This window comes from Cavia porcellus, unplaced genomic scaffold (genome assembly GCF_034190915.1).
Source record: "Cavia porcellus strain 051 isolate PalLab524CR breed Dunkin Hartley unplaced genomic scaffold, mCavPor4.1 scaffold_1, whole genome shotgun sequence".
In the NCBI taxonomy this organism is placed as follows: domain Eukaryota; kingdom Metazoa; phylum Chordata; class Mammalia; order Rodentia; family Caviidae; genus Cavia; species Cavia porcellus.
Window position 1 is genome coordinate 162064698 of NW_026947484.1, and position 23203 is coordinate 162087900.

At 47.1% G+C, this 23203-nt stretch overlaps 1 protein-coding gene across 1 annotated transcript; it reads right to left on the reverse strand.

The window, feature by feature from the left end:
* Window positions 1-537: 537 nt before the first annotated feature.
* On the reverse strand, window positions 538-22769 carry Dynlt5 (dynein light chain Tctex-type family member 5). The gene is made up of 5 exons (XM_003479108.4): window positions 22033-22769; window positions 20858-20973; window positions 8660-8751; window positions 2447-2571; window positions 538-1694 (listed from the first exon to the last, which is right to left on the reverse strand). Exons 1-5 carry the CDS (start codon window positions 22114-22116, stop codon window positions 1491-1493), a joined length of 621 nt encoding a protein of 206 aa, XP_003479156.2. The 5' UTR covers window positions 22117-22769; the 3' UTR covers window positions 538-1490.
* Between the last annotated feature and the right edge of the window lie 434 nt (window positions 22770-23203).

Below are 23203 nucleotides of genomic sequence, written 5' to 3' on the forward strand. Positions count from 1 at the left end.
TGGAGCCGGACAGTGACTGGCTGTGATTCCTTACTGTGCAGATATGTTCCCACTGAGGCACACACAGAAAGAAGGAACAAAACTGAAAAAAATCACTTTGAAAGGGGACCTTATAGGCAAAACAAAACAAAACAAAACAAAAAGCAAAGGAAAGGGATAAAGTATGCATTCTTGTAGGACAAAGTATAATACCAAAACATTTTAAATTATAAACCATTGACTGGTTCTTCCACTGATTAAATTCTTCCCAACAAGAGTCATGGCTCCTCTTTTCCCTAAGACCACAGCCCTGCTAATTTTCTCCGTATGTGAACAATTTGCTTTGCCCTTTGACATGTGTCCCTGGCGTCAGCCTTTGGAGGAAGGGCCCCACTCCGGCATCGTTTCCCCACTCACACGAAAGTTGAAAGCACAGTAAAGATAAATGACCCATGGCGCTCGACGCATTCACAGCAGAATAATAAACTGTGCCAGCCCTGTAAATTCTAATTCAAAACCACCCCAGGTCACTTTAGCATTAAACACACAGAGACAAAATAGTAAACACATACATTTTATTTGCTAAGCCACCCGCAACGTATTTTGTGTACAACTTCATTAAGCTAGGAAAATCTACTCACAGGCAGTGTCCATGCTAAGGCAGTGCCTCTTGCGAACTGAGTGTTTTATGTTACTGATACTTTTACCATTAAGCATCATGCATATTTAATAGAGCGCCGTCCACTGGGTTGTCCTAAAAAGCCGCTGTGACTTCCTAGCTTCCGTTATTAAAGAGCCAGCGTGCTGCCCTCTGCAGTTTGGTAAAGGGTCGCTTCCCTGCCAGAGTGCCTAGTTTTAGCTCTCAGTCCCACCGGACCAGGCTAATTGTTATGAAGTCATTAATTCTACCTCTGCAGTTCCAACTGTCAGGTACACATAACCGTAATTGCAGTTAATGAATGCTGCTCAATTTATTAAGCGCCAGATGAAAACCAGAATTCTTTTCCATGTAGCACTGAGCCACATTAACATGGATCATTTGTGTATTCCGGTTGAATGTTTACTCTCACAGACTGGGGTCAGGAAATGTAGCCATATACTTTTTTTTTTGCCTTTTTCGTTTTTATCGGTACCAGGGATTGAACTCACGCCTGCTTGCAAGGCAGGCGCTTATGCCGCTGAGCTAAATCTCCAGCCCCCCATATACTTTTCTAAAAGTTCTCTTTATCAAAACGTAATGCTGGAAATTCTCTCTCATTAAAGAGCAATTAAAATAATCAACACCCAAAGTAATATTTAATAAGAGTCTGCGTTTTTGAAAAGCAATCTAGTTCCTGCTCCAGACCAAGGAGATTCTGTCTTGGGTTACTCACCCTATTGTCCCAATTCTCAGATTATTAAAAATTCTGGAAGCTGTCATCCATTTGAACTGTTGTCTTGTTTCTTTTTCAGAGTTTTTGGCTATCAAGTTTTTGTGAACACGAAGCAAGAGCCGAATTTCTCATTTGCAGTCACTCAAAGTAAATCGCATAGACACTGGTCAGAGCAAAGAGAGAAGAATTTCTGAAGACGTAGGATGAAACAGTATCACTTTTCGGATCCCAGAGGCATCTGCTTCCGATAAACAAGCTCTGATCCTTCAGGCGTCCTACGTGAGTGACCACTATTAGTTTATATCGTGGAATCATTAACTCCTTGACCTGGGCTTTAATAACCTAGAAATTAAAACAGACATGGAAACATTGCCACATGAAAATCTCAGCTTTTGTCATCAACAGAGTGGGTTTCATTTAAGGAACTAGCACAGAGCGTTGTTATTTTCAGTAACTGTCTCGGAACTGTGCCTATGATTTCCTGTAAGTACTGTCCTCATGAGATGGGACATTCCGGGAAAGAATGGGAACAGCAGCAGTAAGTCTGCATTTTCTAGACACATGGAAAAACTGTCATCTAGAGCAGAGAACTTAACAGGTTACTACGTTGTCTGAAAGCTCGGTTAAGCTCGTTTCTCTTCCTGGCAGAAGGGTTGTACTGTCTTGTTTATGTCTAATGACAGGAACATAATCTGAATCGCCTATAATATGACTAAGTGTGAATGTTAATTAAAGAGTTTGTTAGAAAAGCAATGAGAAAGTGGAAGCCCTGTAGTTGATAAAACTAGAAATGTATTTAGAGACTGATGTTTGTATTTAACAGTGCTCAACAGTTGCCATGGAGAAAAAACAATCCATAAAACTTCGTAAAAGTGGGTAGGTTTGTGTATCTTTGTTGCAAAATACACAGGATTGTTTTAGATAAAGGCTTTTTATACATACACATGCAGCATGAGCTAATAAATATTTTAATAAAATATAAACATGTCTTTTAGCTACTACTGAAAATAAATCCCTTGTCAAAAAGTAGCAAGTAAACTGTGCTCTTGGCTTATACTGCAGCATAGACAGCCTTGGGTCAGCCTGATACACACCTCAGAAATTGTTTTAGTCATCTGCCTGCAGAACTCTGGTTCATATTTTTCTTCCTGTAGATAGTTTGTTAACACATCTTCCAAAATACGATTGACAGTGACCACAGAAAAATGTTTGGTAGGACCTGAAAATATAGATGGAATTTCTTTGTAAGAAATCATTGCATACTCAGGAGGGTGAGGCAGGAGAATCACAAGGTCAAGACCAGACTGGGCAAATTAGCAAGCCCCTGTCTCAATCAATCAATCAATCAATCAATTGATCAACCAATCACTGAGTGTGTAAATCAGTGGTAGAGTGCTTTCCTAGCATGTATGAGGCTCTGGGTTCAATTCCCAGTGCTGCCAAAAAAACAAAACAAAAAACCAAAGATGTCATTTCAGATTGTATCCACCTGTCCTGTGGCTCATCAAATGAATACTGAAACCCAAGGAGATCTTTAGTATCTGTCACCTGGGAGGCCTCTAGCTAAGGAAGAAAGAAGGCCTACCTAGTCGCAGAGTCAGGTTCTCTGAGAGAAGACCAGAAGCCCATGGCCTCTGGAACCCCCCAGATCACCTAAGAGGGCCAGCACCCAAGGTTTTCTCCTGGGCTGTGCTGTCCGAAATGCTAAGGTCCAGGGGCTCCGGTGCTGCCCCTCCAGCCTCCCACCCTGAGGCTTAGGTCTCACTCCCTTTGGGCCAGGCCTGCAGGGCTCCTCCTGCCCCCCCCAGCCCGCTCCCCTCTGTCTTTGCAGGGGTGCTTGTGGGGCTCTGCTGGGCTCTTTCTTTCAAGTGGGGCTTCGTTTCCCAGCTGTCCAGCCTCCTGTCAAGTGCAGCTCAGATGTCTTCCTTTTCAAGTGGCCTTCTGCCTGCCCCCCAGGACAAAGCGGTCCACACTGCCTGGCTGTTCGTAGGCTCGATGATAGCAAAAGTGCTCTGGGCTTCCTTCCAATTCACTGCTATGGGTATCATAATGGTTGAGTCCATTTCTTTTCTTTTCTTTTTTTTTTTTTTTTTTCCTTTTTGAGACAGGGTCTCGCTATGCATTCCAGGCTGGCCTTGAGCTCACTGTGTAGCCCAGGTTGGTCTTGAACTTGCAATGATCCTCCTGCCTCAGCCTCCAGAGTGCTGGGATTACAGGTGTGTGCCACTATGGCCAGCTTCACTTTTGAACCCTGGCTTCAATCCTCAGGACTGCCAAAAAAAAAAAAAAAAAAAAAAGATACTATTTAAATTCGAAATTGAACTTTTTTTTTTTTTGGCCAGTACTAAGGATTGAAGTCAGGGCCTCTGCACTAAGCTACATTTTTTATTTTTTAGGCAGAATATCACTTGTTGGCTAAATTTCCCAGGCTGGGTTCCAATTTGTAATCCTCCTGCCTCAGCCTCCCAGCATACTGGGATTACAGACCTGCATCACCACAGAATTAACCATTTTACAGATAAAGATCATTGCACAGCACGGGCCCCTGCTTGCCAATCCTTTCCACATGTCAGCCCCAGTGACGTACACTGTCCTCGTATTTACCATGTGTAATCTTTCACAGGTGGGAAACGGCTTTGGACATTTGGAGAGACCAGCCCCAAGTCACACAGGGGCGGGGCTGAGGTGGACACTCAGGGTCGTCTGACCTGGGGTTCAGAGTTTACATTCTCGGCCACCTTTCCTGCAGTTGGGGTCAAAGCTTCATGCGAACCTGTGCTTATCCTGCATCCTGGACTTGTAACCTCGTTGGCCCTCAGGGTATCTGGGTCACTGTATGGCATGCAGGTGTGCCAGGCTGGGCACTGAATGCTGAATAGATAAAGACCAAGGAAGGAGATCAAGAATCGTTATAGCCAGCTGGGCGTGGTGATGCATGCCTAGAACCCTTGGGAGGCTGAGGCAGGAGGATTGCTAGCTTGAGACCAGTCTGAGTGATAAAGATCTTGTCTCAAAATAAAAATAAAGGGCTGGGGATGCAGCTCAGGATAAAAGTCCTAGGTTCAACCCTGAGTACTACCGAAAGGAAAAACAGTTATACTGAATTCTTTTTTCATAGTTGTCAGTATCTATTAAGAAGCGTTGTTTTGAAGTTTTAAAATTGTATTTTAGGCAGCTTCTAGAGACATACATGACACTCAAGTTAGGAATACTGCAAGAGGATCTAAGGAGAAGTCCCTTCAGGGTGGTCTGGGCAGGAGTGGGGACAGTGGGTGTGACCAAACCCCACCCCATCTCACAGAATCTGGGACAGAGCTCCTAGGAAAGCCCAGCAGAGCTGGCTTCCTGGGGAAAAGCTACCTCTCCTGGCCTGAGGAGGTCAGGTCAGGCCCCTCTCTGTCTCCTGCTGGGCTCTGTCTCCACGGGCTGAATTCAAGAGAAGGCCAAGCCTGGGACCCTGGGCCAGCTGGGTGTGCCTCCGGGGGTCAGAGAGGCCAGGCCCAGCGAGCACACCCTAGACTCCCAGCTCTGTGTCTCCCCGCTGCGGATCTCTCAGGTTCCCAATTCTTACTTCTGTGGGAAGAAGCCAAACCCTAAGGTGATTTCCCCCTTCAGTGCTGAGGAAGCTTAGAAACAACACACTGACCTGGACTGCAGAGCACCTTACGTCCCTCACACGCAGGCCCTCCCTGTCCCGGGGTCCCCAGCACTCAGGTCATGGGTCCCTAAGCTGACCAGCATCCTTCCGGCAGGCCTGGCTGTCCCTGGCGTCACACTCTGCCCCTGGGGGCATGGTGCCCTCCACCGTTCCCCCTTCCCCTGAGACCCCCTTCCTCCTGCAATCTGCCGCCCTTCAGGGGCCACCGCTGCCTCCTGTGAGCCCATGTCCAGGGAAGAGGTGACTGACCCAGGGCTGACACTGCCCCAGGCTGGCCCCGGAGAGGCCTTTCTTGGAATTTTTACTTTAAACTGAGGCAGGAAAGAAGTGAGTCTGTCAATTTCTGCAGCAACCTTATGACCTATGACCCCCAGCATGGTGTGGACCCGCTTTCCATGGCAGGAAGAAGCCAGGCCCTGGGGAGACTGAGCCCACGGGGACCGATGCAGAGGGAGCCTCTTTCACGCAGGGATCCCCTCCTAGGAGAACCCACGGACTCTTGTGCCAGTGTCATTCCAGCCTTTTGCTTAGCTGCTCTTCAAGAATCTCCTTAGCCCTGGGCCAAGGGATGTAGCTCAGTGGCCTAAGTGCCTGCCTGGCGAGCACAAGGTCCTGAGTTCAAATCCTGGTACCAAAAAAAAAAAAAAAGAAAGAAAGAAAAAAAATCTCATTAACCTGATTACATCTTAGAAAAGCTTTGAAATAAAGCAATAGAAATGTTTTCCTCACTTGGCTGTGGTCTCTCCCTTGGACCTGCAGAATCAGCCCCGGCCTTGCTCAGACTGGATAGCGGGGACTGAAACGGAAGGAAGAGGTGACTCCAGCTTTCCACTCCCCGCAGGCAGAAGCACCCCAGCTGCTCTCAGCCTTGACTGATCGGGCAGCAGCTCTTCTTTTTCTATGGAATTATTTTTTGAAATGATTTTTCCTTAGGAAGAAAAAAAATGTTCTAGAAATCAAAAGGCGAAGACCTGAAGACTAGGGGAAAAATATTAGAAATAGATTCGAGAGAGGAGAGCTAAAGGTAAGTGCCCTACCAGATCTGCGCCACACTCCCCCAAATTGAGGGAAGAAGAACTGTAACCTGGTCTCTGTTGGTTAGGATTCAGTGAGATGAAACAACAACGTTTCCACAGTGCCTCGCAGGCCCTGAGAAACTGCCCTGTTCACCCTTACTGGTGTAGCCACCTTCTCCTGGTTCTTGCGCTTTGCAGGAAGAGGTGGGAGAGGACAGAATGAGAACCATGAAGGATGGAGAAGAGACAGGGAGGACCCCAGCTCCCACCCCAAAACCTGATGGCTCACAAGAGCCTGAGTGGAGGCTGAGCTCAAGGGGTCTCTCTCTCTGGTTGGGATCCACAGCCCATTATGCAGGCTTCCTGCTCAGCAGGCTGTTCAGGGCCACCCAAAGCTCTTGTTTGGTTGGTTTTCTTCTTTTCTTCGTGGTACAGGGAATGGAACTCACAAGCTTGCACTTACCAGACAAGCACTTGAGCTGCTGAGCTAAATCCCCGGCTCTCCAAAGCTCTTATCTCATCTGATACTATCAAGTTTTTTAAAAAAGAATCAGTTACTGTGTGAATCACAGCTCTAGCGAAAGTCCTGTAGCAAACTCATCCCATAATTAATAGGACGCTACACTGCATTTCAGGCAGACGGTTATTCTTAGAGATCCTGGCGCCTGTTACTTTAGGAGCCATCATGATGGATGAGAAGCAATGGAAATGTATTTCCTATGTGACTGTCACAGCATTCCTTGGACACAGGGACTGGTATCAATATTTACAGGTGAGGAACGATTTATCACCTTGCTCAAAATTCATTTTCCTAGGTTTTACCAAAGCTAGAATTCAGTTCAGATACACCCGATCTCAGTCTAAAGAAGAAATCTAAGAAATACATCTTGCTTTTCCCACCCCACCTTCCTCACATGAATTACACTCATGTTTCACCTGGATTTTGGAAGCTGTAATTATTGAAAGGGAGGACAAACATGCTATGCACTTAAGCTGTGTTCAGATAATGCAGGCATTACTGGCTGGAATGAAAAACGAATTAAACGTGATAGTTCTGGTGACGGACCCTCCCCGCCACTCTTCTGGTTGATGTCACATAAGCCGGCCATAAGTGGGAGTGAAAATAGAATTTTGAGTGTTAATAAAAAGGCCAGCCAAGTGCTCTCAAAAATGGGTTGCTAGGCATAATTAGCTTCAATCACAGAGAAATAGTTCACACATATTTTTAGGAGAAAATACAGAAATATTTTATCTGTGCTATGCTATTTGTAAAAGGTTACTTTTCTAATTGGTCCACCACACAGTGCTAAAACTGACAATACGATTTAGCTTGCTTATTTGAAGAAGCTGTGACAAGGTCACTTTATGGAGGAGAAACACTGGGATCTACCTTCGTCTGGCGGAAATCTGACTCAAGTCGCCAGTGATGAAGATCTTTCAGCGGCCAGCGCTGGGGAAAAACAGCCCCAAACTTCACTCCCTGACCCAACAGGCTAAGGCGGCCGCACTGGGACAGAAACAATGCTGCTGGGATTTGGTTGTTTTCATTTCGGGCTCCATGCTTGGGCAAAATGATAGAAGCTGACACAGTCCCTTTGTATGCTTGGGTCACACGGTCATGTCTGCTTCTCCAACTGCCACACAATCTGTCCTGAGTTTCCTCTCCGGGGTTTTGATTCACCATCACGGAATCAGTCCTGCTCTCTCTATGAACCCAGATCCCCTCTGGGACAATTCTGTGACCCAAACATTAGGAAAGGGATTTTGGTGGAAAAGCCCTAAAGGATATGGGGCGTGGCTACAAGAAGAACAGAAAACTCTCTGCAAGGCTGGAGCTAGTACTGCGCCGCAAGGGCTCTGAAAATACCAGCAGGCTCATTTGGAGCCTCATTTTCCATGCATTTGGGGGTTGCTATAGAAAACGGGCTCTGAGGTCTGGCAGGCTGGGCTGAGGGTTTACGGTTTCCTTCGGGTGAACTGGCCTCAGATGGAAACACCCTGGTCATTAGAGGCTCCTGCGGCCCCCCGGTAAATCTCTACAGAATTTCTATACAGCAGTGTAATTACAGATACAGTCAGATAATAGCAGACAGGTGCATTGAGAGAAAACAAGTAATCCATGAAGAAATAGGAATGGCAAAAGGTATTTGCCGTAGGGCCCCCCCCCCCCGACCGCAGGGACAGGTGCAGGGTCTTTGTTTGCAGTGGTGACAGATAAACATCTCTGTGGACAGGGACCTGCAAACCCTGGAGGATTTTCCTTCACTGATCAACAACACGAGGTGGTTTTGTTGGATAAAACCACTGAAGGTCTCTTTCACCTGATGCGCACCTATATTTATATCTAACGACTCTGGCCGGGAACACACCCCGGGCTCCTTCACCAGCCGGTCAACCCCTCTGTGCCTCTCGGCCGTTTATTTGCTTGGTATTTAGGCGACACTGATGCGGGCAAGTGGGCAATGGGTACTGTTCCCAGTTAGCAGAGAAAGATGAAGCAGAGCCTGGAGTCTCAATTAATGAAGCTCCTTTCTGCTAGAGACGAGACCCAGGCAGGCTGTCAGCTCCCAGGTAACAGACATCACTCACCACATGAGAAATTGCAAATGGGGGCAAGCAACAAAGGAACACACCCAGCTGGTAGGTGTTCTCCACTCGGACCGTGAGGCGAGAGCTCTCATCGCGCTGGCTGGGTTCGTCCATGTAAGACACAGTACTTACGTAGCTACGAGCAAGGGAGAAAGCACAGGTTAGCTGTTGTTTACAACAAAAACGAAGCTGGTTTTTCTGGAAAAGAGGTTCAGGTAGGTCCTGTGTCCACACGCCGGGATCATGTGTAAAGTCTGGAGTGATCTCGAGGTGAAAATGCAGAGACACCGAAAAGTCACTTGGAGGATTTCCAGTGTGGTGGCCACAGCCACTATCGATGGCTGTAGTGTCTGATAATCCTGAAGGTGCTCAGGATGGATCTGTGTACCCGGGAGAAGGAGTGCATGCTTGAAAAGCCACTATAAAGGGCCTCATGAGCATAGATTCAAAAGCTCCTCTCAAGTAGATAGAGCTGGCCAATGGCACAAGGGACCCACAAATGTGGGGACGCAAACATATGTCCATGGAGTGTCTTACACAACCTCAGTGGGACACGCACCCCCAAATACTCAGTGTCTAAAAGAAAAGCAAGAAACTCATCTATGCAGTGAAAGAAAATGCAGCCCAGCCAAAGTATCATAAGCCTGCACACACCATCTCCCTGTTCAGCACTGAGAAGGGCTTTGCTTGGTTATCGAGGTAATCTGAGCTTTTCCAGGTGCTAAGCAGGTGACCTGGCCAAAGTGAAGACGAGGGTCCTTCAGTGTTGAGTTTGGCTGAGGTCTGAGGAAACCCACTATGACTAATGAGATCCCAGTGCCTCCCGTCCCCTCACCTGCAAAGACAGATGTCATTTAAAGGGATGACACAGTGGCGCACATGTGCCTACAATCACAGTGACCCCTTTTCCAGCCAGTGATGCTCTGGCTTTCATGGAGGGAGAAAGATGTTGGTTTTTGGTCTTTGGAGATTTCTCTTTCTGTGCATGCTTAAAGCACTGTGTTCTAAGTCACCTGGAATTAGCAAACTGCCTCAAACTGCAGAGCTAAGAAAGTCATTGCTGTAGTCTGGGGTTGTGAGGAGAACAATTAAAATCAGGACACAGAGTTTATAATATTATTTATGATGGTCACCCAGAGTTAACACAAGAAAGTACGGGAAATCTGTCCACAACACTGATGTCCCAGAATATTCAGCTAAGGGCCTGGATTCCATAGCAGTGTCCTGCATGAGTCCAGATGAAAACCTACAGCTCATGACAATGCCTCCCATGAGTCCAACTGGAGGTTTAGACCCCACGAAAAGGCCTCATGCCAGTCTGCTTTACAGATCTGCGCTGGGAAGCCCAAAGGTCAGCGGTGGAAGCTAGAAAGTCCATGCCAGCAGGGTGAAGGAGCTGTGCTGGTGGGATGAGGGTTCTACACGGAAGCCGAAAAGTCATGCTCACAACAAAGATGAGGGTTGTCCTGAAAAGCACCACAGCCATCCTCAGCGACATGGAGGCCCCGAGCTCCTCCAACGGTAAGCACAGTGGGGTACGTGCCAGGAAGCCAGCGTGATGAGTTCATCCTGGAGACCAAGCAGTACAAAGTCTTCCCCTCTGGAGCCAGGAAGCAATGCTTGATGCAAGGACCAGAGCTTCTCCAGGAGAACCAACGGCTCAAACAGCAACTTGTAGGAGAAGCCACAATGCCTCAACGCCTTAACACCTCTTTTCTCCTTTTCCACGTCTCTATTTATGCTGGCAACTTCCCTCAGGGGGATATCTACACTCAACACCATGCTGATGTAACCCAGCTAGCGTTAAGTTGACCACCAGGTTTTAATCTGTAACAATCATCATCTAGTCTAAAATCCTTTCCTACAAAATAGTGCACAGGACCCATGGAGATTCACCCACACAGCCCGAAGAAGGGATGTTAGAAATCACAGCTGCTTTTTCCCCTCCATGATGCCTGGACTGGTACCTCCCTTCTGAAACCCCTCTGGTGGTCCCCACCACGCCCCCTCATCCTCCCCCTCCTACCTCCATCCCCACCCAGGGACCTGCAGGTGTGGCAGGCTGTGCAGAAGGATCCTGGTGCCCTGCATAGCCTGTGCCCTGCACAACCCCTTGATTCTGAGGTGAGCTCAGAATGACACTGCTTCTCACTTGCAGAATCGTTCCCGTCAGCCTAAGACCAAAATGGAAATAAAGATTTTACAAAAAGTTATTGCTATCCCTGTGTTCCTTGTTGCAGAAAGTTAACAAAGTGTACCTTATGTTACTAAAACTATGAAGCTGCTTCTCAGGGCAGTGGAGACGCTGGCGGCTTATGACTGATTTCAAACAAGTTTCCAGGTGGCTTCCTGAGTTCTCAAAGATCGCATTCAGCACCTTTGTATTTCCAAAGTAACCATTTGATTTTTCTTTTTCTTTCTTTCTTTTTTTCCTTTCTTTTCTTTCTTTCTTTCTTTCTTTCTTTTTCTTTCTTTCTTTCTTTCTTTCTCTCTTTTTGAGACTCATTCACTCTGCAGTTCAGGCTGCCCTTGAGCTCACCTTGTAGCCCAGGTTGGTCTTGAACTTGCAACGTTCCTCCTGCCTCAGCCTCCCGAGTGCTGGGATTACAGGTGTGCGCCATCACACCCGGTCCAAAGTAACCATTTGAATAGTGTATGCTGATTGTAAAAATTGGAAGACACACAGGAAAGTAGTGTTACACAAAAACTGCCAACTGTGGCAGTTACCTAAATACTGCTAACATTTAACAAATGTCTTTGGAGACATATGACTTTACATATGGGATCCTAGTATAGATGCTGTGTTTTTTTTTTTTTTTTCCTTTCTTCTTTTTCAGTTAAAATTGTGTCATGGCTAACTTACCATGGCAACAAAGAGTAATCTATGTTGATATTTTAAATATCAGCACAGTGCATAAAATATAGTATTCTGCAGGTTTTTAACCATGTACTCTCCAGGGCATTTAGATATTTCAATATTCTGCTGCTAAAAAATTAGTAATGAACTTTGCAGCAGGGCTGTAAGTGTCATTTGCTTTCAGATATTTTCTCTCCTTTGCTTGTGAATGGAACCCTGAATTTGTGAGAATATTTCCTTTTGGATTAAAGGTGAATTCTTAGGGTATCATAGTTCGGTGGCTTTTGAGCCAGTAAGAGGTAAATGGAACTGTTGGGTGGAAACTTTGAGAACACTCCTAAACAGCAAGAACCTAAACCACTAACTACAATCAGTCTAACCAATAGGAACCTGTTTTTTTCCTCCTTGGTTGTGATGGCAGGGGCTCAGCAGTTTTGTGGGTCTTGAGGTGATCTTGTGGGCTTTAGGTCAGAATGACAGGAGCCTATATCCCCAAGTTGCCTCCCTCCTGGCTTCCTTCATGTAAGAGAAAAATAAATTTCTATTTTGTTGATACCTCTAGTTGCTGGGGTTTTTAACAAATGTACCATTATATAAGAAGCATTGGATACAACTGATACAAACTGGAACTCAGGGCAACTTAACTCCTGGTGGTGGAATGAAGCTTGTCTTGGAGCCTGCCTTACGGAGGAGGTGAGGCTTTAGGGAAGAAGGTTTCAGGTATTTTGCTGGATGCAACACTGAGTGGGCAGAAGGAAAATGTGGTGCCCGATGCATTCAGTACCCCAGAAGGCTGGCTGCATCTCCCCCCAGACATGGAACCAGGTCAGAAAATCTCACTTTGTAAAAATCGTGTTTAAGCCAGGTGCGGTGGTGCAGGCCTGTAATCAGCACTCTGGGGGGCTGAGGCAGGAGGGTCGAAAGTTCGAGCCTCATCAGGATGATTTATTGACTTCATGAGACCCCGTCTCAGAATAAAACATGAAAAAATGATGGGCCTGGGAGGGCTCTGGATCCAACCCCCAGTGCCACAAATACAACAGCAACAGCAAACCAACAAACGAAACATATTCATGGTATTTTTCCTTCTTTCCTCTTTTTAGCTTTTATGCACTGCAGGGGATTGAACCCGTGTCACCTACACTAGGGGAGCATTTTACCACCTAGCTGCATCTCCAGACCAACGTGGGGTATTTGTACAAAGCCAAATCACTTTGTTCTCACAGCGGAATGACGTGGACTGGGGAGAAAGGAAAGGAAAAAGAACTCAATTTCAGTAATATTTGGCTTTCAAGAAAAGTAAAACGGAAGAGATGAAAACACTTGCAGTATAAGCAGTAAACATTAAATTGCAGTGTAAACCTAGTACATTTTTAAAACTAAAAGCTTCTGTGTTTTAAAATTGGGGTATTATTGATCTCAGCATCTTTTGCTATTGATAAATGGCTGCAGTCAAGTGCTTTAAAATCCTTAAAGAGAAACACAGGAGACACTCAGAAAGTAAATTAGTAACCAGCTGCGAGTGCCTGGCAAGTATGCCGTAACTCGAGGGGTGTTTATCACAACCAGACGAGGAGGAGTTTCAGGCCATGGCAACAATCTCACTGCAGCAGGATGCTGCAGTCAATTTTATTTTTAAAAAGAGAAGCGTCCTTGCTGTCCATGTGTTTTATCAGCTTGTTGGTATCCATAGGGAAAAGACTTCCAGTTGGCCAAAGGTAGCTAAGAGAGCTATAAAATTTTAGAAAAGGAAGGGAGATTGAAAGTAACCCTAGAGACTGAAAATAGGGAATAAACTGGTTTTACAGAAATCGAACAGATTGATTTATCACAGGGAGAAGAGCAACACTGTGGAACTTTGTTATTAAATGTCTATCACATGTGTGATTTTAACACCAAGTTGGTTAACACTTGGACAGAGTTGGAATCAGCTTTCACAGACAGTCAGCTGCTGACTGTCCCAATGGCAAAGTCAGTGCAGACCTCGTGGCTGGATGGCCCGGGGAGGCTTCTTCCCAGCCCCGCTCCTGGCTGCTCCGAGCCCATGCATCCATCCAGGGGCTGCAGCGCAGCTCTTGCCAGGGCCCCCTGGCCAGTCCTGCGCCTCCCACGAAGCTCAGCCTACTGCGCTTCCCACAGCAGTGCCCATCTAGCCATGCACCCCAAATCACTGTATTATCTTCTGATTATTTGCAGAAAAGAGGCAAGGCGTTCTTTGGAAGAAGCTGGAACACGTTGATGCTTTCATAAAATTCCATTTTCTCCAAAACATCTCGCACATTGCTTGCTGACCAGCTCCTGAGTCACAAGGCCTGTCTTCTGTGACTCTCGCAGGCAGGGACTGATTTCAATTCCGTCTCACCGGTCATCATGGCGCTGTGTTATTACTGAGAAGTCTTTTCTTCTGCCATTATTATGTAGATTTTCCCTCTAGCATTTACTTATTTAAATGAATGAAAACTGAATGTTTTTGATTGATGTTTCAATACACGCACGCATTACATACCGTGCAAATCAGGTTGAGCCTGTCTGTCTAATCAAAGATTTATCATTTCCTTGTGGTGTAAACATTCAAAATCCTTCCTCCTTGCTTTTGGGAAAAAAACCATGCAGGACACTGCTGTTTACCTAGAGGCCCAGAGGCTGCAGTGAGAGGTGATATCTGAACGCACGGCTTATCTTACAGCCTTTACAATCATGATGCAAGATGTCAGGATTCCCTTTCCTTCTATCTGTGGCCAGGAGTGTCCGCAGGTCCATCTCCTGTATCTACAGAAGTGTGCTCTCTTCGGGTGGGTTGAGGGGCAGTGAGTGTGTGTGTGAGTGAGTGTGCGCATGCGAGTGTGTAAACTGTTGCTAAACTCATGTGCTGCTTCCCAGTGGAGAGATCTCAGAGCATGTAGAGAAACAGAAGCTTCCGATCCTCAGTGTACGTTTAAAAAAATAATATTTCTTATTTTTAATTCTTCAACAAGTATTTATTGCCCAGCCTGCCAGGCATAGTGGTGGGCCTAGAAATGTAGACTCTGTTCTAGAAACCTGATACAGAACACAAGATAAATATGCACAAGAAGTCCTGCACTTGGGAATTGTCTGTGTTTAAAAGAGCATACCAATTCCCCCGACAGTAGGTGGCGCTCCTGGTTCAGCAAAGTAACTAAATTGTGCGGCCACTGAGTTTATAACACATTTACTGGGTTTGATTTGTTTATTTATTATTTTTTGTCTGAGACAGGGTCTTGCTATGAGTTCAGGCTGGCCTTAAGCTCACTTTGTAACCCAGGATAGTCTCAAACTCAGAACGGTACTCCTGCATCAGCCTCCAAAGTGCTGGAATTACAGAAGTACGCCACCACACCCAGCTAAATTTACTGGGTTTTAATGGGAGGGATTTTACTCATGTTATTGGCTCCATCTTACTAGAGAAGAAGGTGAGAGTGGAAAGAAAAGCCAAGGTGTCCCTCAAAGGTGGAAGAGGGGAGGAGGTGATCACTGAGGCGTTCTCTAGGGACATATGCTTCAGGACATATGGACCCGGGGGAGGCACTGTCATGGGCTCTAGGTTTTCATCTGGACTCATGCAGGACATTGTTGTGGGACCAGCCCCTTGGCTGGATTTTCTAGGTCTTTAGTGTTGTGGACAGATTTCCTGTACTTTCTTGTATTTAACTCTGGGTAACCATCATAAAGTAATACTATAAATTGTGTGTCCTGTCTGTAATTGTCCTTACAGACTACAAATATCACTCAACAATAAAAAAATATATTTATTAAGAGGCCATTACCTGCCAGGCACTCTGCTAGGTCTTTAGCATACAGTGCTGGAACAAAGGTCTCTGCCTTCATAGAACTTACATTTTAACCAGGAAGGGCAGGCAGTGGACAATACGGGTGTTTTGTTTTGTTTTTTAGAGACAAGGCTTTCTGTGCAGTTCAGGCTGGCCTTAGGCTCACTTCATAACCCAGGCTGGTCTTGAACTTGTCTCGATCCTCCTGCCTTATCCTCCCAAGTGCTGAGATTACAGGCATGCTCCACTACCCTGGTAGACAATACAGTTTTCTGGACAAGTGAATTTTATATGATATGAGAAGATTCTACACGGCAAGGGGTTTTGGAGAGGGCGAGAGAGCATACTGAGTGCAGTTTTAAAAAAACTGAGTGACAGAGGCATCATGAAGAAGGAGGTGAGAAAATGAACCGCGTGGATGATGAGAGAGACAGAGAGACAGAGATAGAGAGTGCTCCACCCGGCAGAGTGCTGCACTGGGAGGAGGCTCTCCGGGCTGGAAGCCACCCCAGAGGGGCCGCATCTGCAGCAGCTGGGCGGGAAGGGGCTGAGCTAGGAGGGTGTGAGGGGCTGCGTCCAGGGCCTTGAGCACTGTGGTGAAAGCTTTGATTTTCATTTCCATGCAGCAAAGTCCTGGTCCCTCACTTCAATGTTTTCTAAACTCTGTGGGTCCCTGGCTGAGCAGCCGTCCTTTTCTTGTGGCTTGTCTGGTGGGTGGTCTCCTCCTTCCTGCCATTTGATGGCCCAAACGTGATCCTGTTCTAACCAAAACATTTTTCTGGTTCTGGGCAAGCATCTCTTCAGTCTGCCTGGAGTTGTCCTGCTGAGACCTTTGGGCTTTGCTTCTGAAAACCTCTGTCTTCTCAGACTGTGTTTAAAATCAACATCCTTTAAAGAACTGTTTAACAGGTGGAATCTTTAAAAATCGATCTTCTCCCAGCTTAGGAGCTTCATCTTTTGTGTCCTTTGTTAGACAGAGATGCCAGAGTTACTGTAGTTACAGCCATCAAAACACTGTTTGCTTCAGGGCTTGATTTTTCCTATTCTGATCTGACTTGAGACCCGCTCGTTCCCCTGGAACCCAGGTCCTCCCTACTCCCCACTGCTGGCTTCCCACTGCCTTTGCTGTTGTCCGGGGCCGGGGAAGGGCCCCCTTTCAGTCTCCTCTGTCGTGAGCCAGTTGTCTCCCAACATGATCTACAGAAATGCGTCATTTTCTCATTTATAAAAAGAAACGGGAATGCCATATTTTCTCTGCTTAGTCCATAGGTATTTTCTAAGAAGCTCATGGATTTTAGATTGAGGTTTAATTTGCCATCCTGGCCATTTCAGCCGTCCTGGCTTCTCTCTCTGCAAGGAAGCTGCACCTTAGCGAGTTCTCATTAGGGTTTAGCCGTGTGGGAGGTAAATATCACTGACCCTGGCAGGGGTTGGAGCCTGGCCTCAGCCTGCAGGTTCCCTTACTGCCTGTGAATGTCAGTGCTACCGGGTACAATCGTGAAATCAATCCGTCCCATTAAAAATGACTTGTTTATTGTCTTTCCCAGCAGATTTTAAACTCTACAAAGCAGAGATTGTTCCTATGTGGCTCAGAAAATGCTTAGAATGCGGTGATGAATACAATCTTTTCCAATTTGCTTACTTTTGATGGAAAGACCAGGCCTACTGTGCAAAAGTCACCAGGTAGAAAAGGCGTTTGTCTGTCGGAATACCACAGTCACCATTCCTTGCTTACCACACTGCATAGGAGGAGGACATAGTAGATGCTCACTAAATCTTGAATGAATGTTTGAAAAGTACACTGCTGTGGCTCCCTCCCCAGCACGTTAGTTTCCATGGACAGATCCAGGTGGGGAGCGGGGTCCCCACAGAAAGCTCTGCTTATATGACATCACTGTTCTTTAGTTTGATGCAAAGTGGAGTGCTTCCATCCCTGATCTTTGCTGTGAGCTGCTACTGGAACTGTTGGCTTCAGGGACGGTGAGGTGCACATCACATCAGATCGTCCTGAGGATGTCACCTGACCCCATGGATTCTGTTTCCATTTTGAGAACACAAGAGAACACTGTTTCTTGTCTGTCAAGGCTGAGCTTGCAATGAGAAAAGATGTCATGGCCAATTCAGTGCAAGCTTTTCCCCCCTAATTTCCAATCCTAACGTCAGAGCCCCACCCTATCTAAACCTGTGTTTCTTCATTTGTATCTTTATGGAGCATGTGCAAATGCTTCCCGAAGGGGCCTTGGGGCAGGTACTTGTGGCCCTGTGGTCCTTGTGACAATTGCCAGCACTTGACTCCGTGTCCCTGAGTTGGACTGCAGCAGGAGAGGACGCGAAGATGATGAGAACAGCTGTGTCCACTAAACTTCATGGACTGACACAGAAGCGCAAGTTCTTGTCATTGTTCATGTGACACAAAATCATGCTCTTCTTTTGGATTTTTTTCCCAACAATGCAAAAGCCAGACTCAGTGAAGGGACCGTCCCACATAAGTGGCAGCCAGTGCTTGCACTTGGGTGTCGCTTGCCAATCCCTCACCAGAGTTTCTAGCCGGCATAAGTGAGTCCATGGCAAGGGCACAATAAATGCTAGCAGAGACCATCTCCATTGTTACTGATGGTTTTGGAGAAAAACAAACAAAACCGAAACACACAGACGCAGGAGGGTGGTGAGTAGGTAGGGATGGAAAGAGATACACCCACACGCCGATGGTTATGACGTTGACATAGAAGATCTGCCTTAGGTGCTTCTTTTATTTTTTAATGAATCATGAAAATTATATTACAATAAACATAACTGAGACCGAAAAGACCCAGCCCTGAAAACAGCTACTGAGAATGATGCTGAATACCGCCACACTCAGCCTTCCTTGCATAATTCAGTAGGCACGGGGTGTTTACGGGGCCCGGGGTCGCTGCTGCATGACTGAGGAAGACCATAGATGTGGAAACGGAGAGAGACAAAGTCTGTGCTGGTCTCAGGCTATGTCTGAGGAGCAGCTTCCCGCCAGGTCTGCTGCTATTCTTACAGCCCGTGTCTCACTCAGTGTGACCATGGCTACCGAGGCAAGCAAGTCCACCGTGGATAGAGGAGGGCGGAAAAGACAGTCACCAAGTCCAGGTCTGTGCAGAAGATGGGGGGGCGGGGACAGGAGACAGCGCCGCCTCAGTTTGGCAGTGAAGGTGTTTATGGCGGAACAGTTACTGGGCTTCCTGGGGCTCAGGTCGGACAGGACAGGAAAGGGAAGCACAAGCCTGTACAAAGGGAACTGAAGGCAAGGAGAGGGTTTCCCTGTGGGGGAGTAGCTGAGGCAGAGGCGGGAGGCCAGAGAGAGATCACTGGGGGTGTGGGGGTACAACCAGAGGTGGGGTGCTGCAGGGCGGCGGGTACATGGTGCCAGGGACGTGTTCTAGGCACTGCTCAAGTCCCTTGACCTGTCAGTTATTTTGCAGTGAAATCATATGTTGCAAATGATTATTTCACAGTGATTTCCAAATGCAAGAAGTGTGCCATTCCATATCTCAAATGGTGCCTGCATTCTAAGCTTTTGGGGTTTTCCTACCGGCTAAAGACGCATGCACAAGGGATGCTCTGGATGTCTCATAGCGGACTGCGGGCTCAGGACGGAAAGCCAGTGTGACTGAGACTCAGGCAGCAGCCTCCAAAATGTTCTCGGCACTTGGAGGCTGTTTGCTGTTTCATAAAATGCAATTAGAGGATACTTTCTGAATGTGTGAGAGGCCCAGACCAAAATAATTACCTCTTAAATGTAGGTGTTAGTAAAAAATCTATTCCGATATGTTCATTAGTAATGAGTTAGAGAAAGACTAACCTCTAATTCTTCAAGCTTGACCCACCTCTGAGTCTGTATGACTTTCTAATTTGTTTCTTAAAGGGAAGAGGTAGAGTAAAAACTATGCAAATAAAGGCGTGAGTGTAGTCTTTGAACAAAGGCATTTTTAAAAGAATCACGGGGGCATTACATCAGATCCTCATTTACATATTTTCCTGGAATAAGTAAATTGAATTTAAGCAAGTCATTATTTTAAAATCATTTTAAGTAGAACTTGTATACTTAGATATTGGAAAGAGCAGCCGGAATGCTTTAAGGTCAGAAGCAGAGGAATGAATTCCTCTCCATGGATTAACTGGCTCCCTCCTCTTGCTTGCATGCTAGGATTGCTACCTCCCCCACCACGTGCAAGAGAGAGAAGAGCTTGCATGTGCAACCCTCAAACTTGCAGGGCTGGGAAACAGTGCTGTAACCAAGTGCATGAACACGCTCTGGGAACAGAAACACCTTGGCTTCAGGATTCGAATTCTTCCACTTCTCCTGGTTCCTGTTCCCCATGCGTAAAAACTGTCCCAGCCTGGGGACTGAGCGAGTCACATCCTTCAACACTGTGGAGACTGTTCGGAAGGCAACTCTATTATATAAGGTCATGACTGCTCCACCGGATACTTGTTTACTTACCAGCCCATGAAGGTATTAAAAATTGATTCCACTCCTTAGGGGAGCAAATGTAATATGTAGCTAGAACCAAAAACAGTGCCTCTGACCCACTAATTGTCCCGCTGGGAAATAACCAAGTCAAACCTTACTGTAAAGTGAAAAAGAAAAAGTGGAAACAAACTTAAATTACTTAACAATTGGAGAGTGTTAACTAACCCTGGTTATAAATTCACAAAATATTAGACAGTCACCCAAAAGGCTACACAGAAAGACTAAGAAAATACAGTACAGAAATTGTGTTAATGTTAAGTGGATTGTATACATACAAAGGGTTCTTGAAATATGTGTTGAATGTTTAAATGAAAGCATCACAGGAAAAGACACAGTGTCATTAACCCCTCGTGCAATACCCCTGGCTCAACCAGCACACTTATCCCATGGTTCTCCACACTTCCTGGGGCAGCTCTGGGCCTCTTCTTTCCTGAGGGTCTTTTCATGGCTGCCTGGATGTCCTGAGTTGATTTGAAATGTTTAAGATAATTTCTGTCAAATAAAAACAGTACCTCCTGATCCTCCTCAGTTACTGGGCCTGCTATCGTGTTTCTCCTGGTTCTTCCTCAAAGTCAGAATGACCAGGAAAGGGAAACTTTTTAATCCATTCGGGACATGGAGGCAGCCAGGACCCTCAGGAGAGAGCTCTCCAGAGCAGCTGCAGGATGTGGCCCGAGGTCAGGCAAAGTGTTTTGGGGGGATTCATGGAAGTCTCTCCTTTGCTGTAATAAATTTTAAACAGTCAAACACATACTGTATTTGTGTGACACCTCATATATACTGATTAACACACACACATATGATACAGAGGAGAACCCAAGAAATCTTGTAAGAGTAGCTGGTCTGCGATGCACGTGGGATGTCTTTGGAATCGAGGGGTTTAGGGGAGCCTTTGAAACAGTAAGAATGCTGCAGGCACCAACATTTCACTTCTGTAATGCTCTCTCTTATTTTGAATGTGGCCCCCAAGACGAATTTAACCTGCACTCACTAGCTGGTGTCTCTTTTGCTCCCATGGAGGTGCCTGTTTCTCTCCTGATCTGAGTTAAGAACCGCCCGCCCCACGACCCACAGGCAGCACCAGGTGTCCACTCACTCCTTGCCGTGGCCCTGCGCTTCCTTCCTGCGGAGCTGGAGGCTGCTGAGAGAGGACAGGCTGCCCTTGTGCTTCGGCGGCAGGGGACCGGCCGGGTCTCTAGCGCCCTCTGACATCTTCAGGTTGCAGGGAAAAAGAATTTGGTAAAACAGTAGAAAGATCTGAAAATATTTCAACTGGTGTACCAGCCAGCGAGCCACCCAAACACAGCTCACAGACGCTTTCTGCCACCCCGGTGAGCGGACTGCATGCTCCTCAGGAGCGATGCAGGAGAGGTGCCTACTCTGCCAGGAGCCCTGGAAATCGGAGGCTGTGAGAGCACTCGGTTACAGCAATGCGGCCCTTCACACAAAGTGGCTGCAAAAACACTTTCGTAGCAAAGAGGGACAAAGTAATTGAAAAAATAAAGAGGCCCGTGAGGGGAAGAAAGATGAGACCCCCAACCCTGAAACCTTTGTTTTGATGGTTCCCACCTTTAATCTTCATAAAAGCTTGCTAAAATGTTCTTTGTTGCTTTAAAAATTAAAATTAACCATTTTCCCCAAAGAACGATTTTTTTTTTCTTCTTCAAGCAATAGTACTTTATTTTGGAAAGAGCGGCTGAGAATTAAGTTTTAAAGACGCTGCTTTCACAAGCGCTTGTTAAAAAGCGACAACAGCAGTGGGCTTTGCACAGCTCAGACTGAAACCCCAGCGTCTGCCCGCGGCCCCGCTGCTCACCAGAAGTTCATGTAGGAGATTCCACAACCTGAACCCCGAGATGCCAGACCAGAAGGAAACCAGAACTGAGCCGCAGAGCAAGGGTGAGCGGAGGATGGGAGCGCGGGTTCCCAGCGGGCGGAGGCAGTATGGGGTGTGGGGGGGAACCTCTGTGCCCGCGTGTAGGGGTGAGCATCTCTCTGTGTGCCCCTGTGTGTCGCACCGCGGTCCCCTTGAATCCCCGCCGCACCCTGCGAGGTCCAGGTCCCCGCGTGTCTTCCCAGCTGTGCGCCCCGCGGGCAGAGCCGGGGTCACAGTGAGAGTCTGGGACCCTGAGGGGCTGCCCCCCCAAACTCGGGGTCCCCTGCTTCCTTTTTGATTTGTTTTGGGGGCCCTGGATCTGCGGCGGAGAGCCCCTGACCACCCGAGCACACGTCCACGCCCGCGTCCTCCCACGGCCCAGCTCCAGCGCTCACCGCTGCCCCCTGGCCCAGAGGCTCCACATGGACACACACAGCTGCGCTCCTGGCCTGCAGGCGTCGGGCTCCCTCGGTCTCCATGGCGACCTCCCAAACATTGCCCCCTGGCCACAGAAGGAGAGAGTCCCTGCAGCTTCGCCAGCTGCTGGGAAAGATTTGGTTTTATTCTCTCATCTCAGCGCTGTGAGCAAGGCTCGCTCTCCCCTTCCAGATGCGGGAAACTGAGGCTCCGATGTCAATTGCCAGGTCCAGGATCCCCGGAAGAGCAGATCCAGGTCCCGAGCAGGGACACCAGGCCTTGGCGGTGCCCTGCCTTGTTGGGCAGGACTCATCCCATCCCATTAGAGCTCAGGCCCTCGGCGCCTGGCAGGAGGACGCCCTGGCCTCACCCATCCTTCTCTCCCCTGTGCAAGCTTCCCTGGCCCGGAGCGGAAAGCAGAGCAAACCAAGTGGACTCTGCGGACTGGTGCATTCCCCCATTGGTCATGGTCATCCGCAGTCAGCCTCGGCAGAAGGGAGACCAGTGTCCCAAGCACCAGCCCAGAAGGGAGCCTGGACGGCCACCGCTGAGGATCTCAATCAGCATGCAGGGCATGGACAGGACAGGGTTGGAAGGAGGGCGTAAAGGTTTCATGGTCCCTCCCAATCCCCTTCCTCAGAAAGGCAAGGCCGGGAAAGGATTATTTACTGCATTCCTCCCTTGAAGTATCTGGAGCCACTAAGAGAAGGATTAAATGCTATCTCATTTAAAGAGCTAATGACTCCATGGTCTGAGGATCACGTTGCTTCAGCTTTGAAAAGCTTTTCAGATGCAAAACAGTAGATTTCCATCTTAATTTTATTTTTACTTTTTTATTTTTGGTACTGGTGATTGAACTCAAGACCTCGTGCTTGCTCGTGTGTTTACTTTTTAACGTTTTAAATTTGTGTTAGCCCATGTTTGCAGTACATAATGGCTGCAGCCATGGGGTGGGAGGGCTGAGCAGACACACAGTCAGAATTCTTTCTGTCCCTCTCCTCCCTCCCTTTCCCCATCCTTCTACCTCCCGGGCCTCCTCCCATTTGCAAAAAGCGCTTTCTCTCTTTTTCTTATTATTGATTTTGTTTTTTAATTTATTTATACTTTGGGTTTCTCAGATAAGAGAAGGAAAATGATATTGAAGTTTTA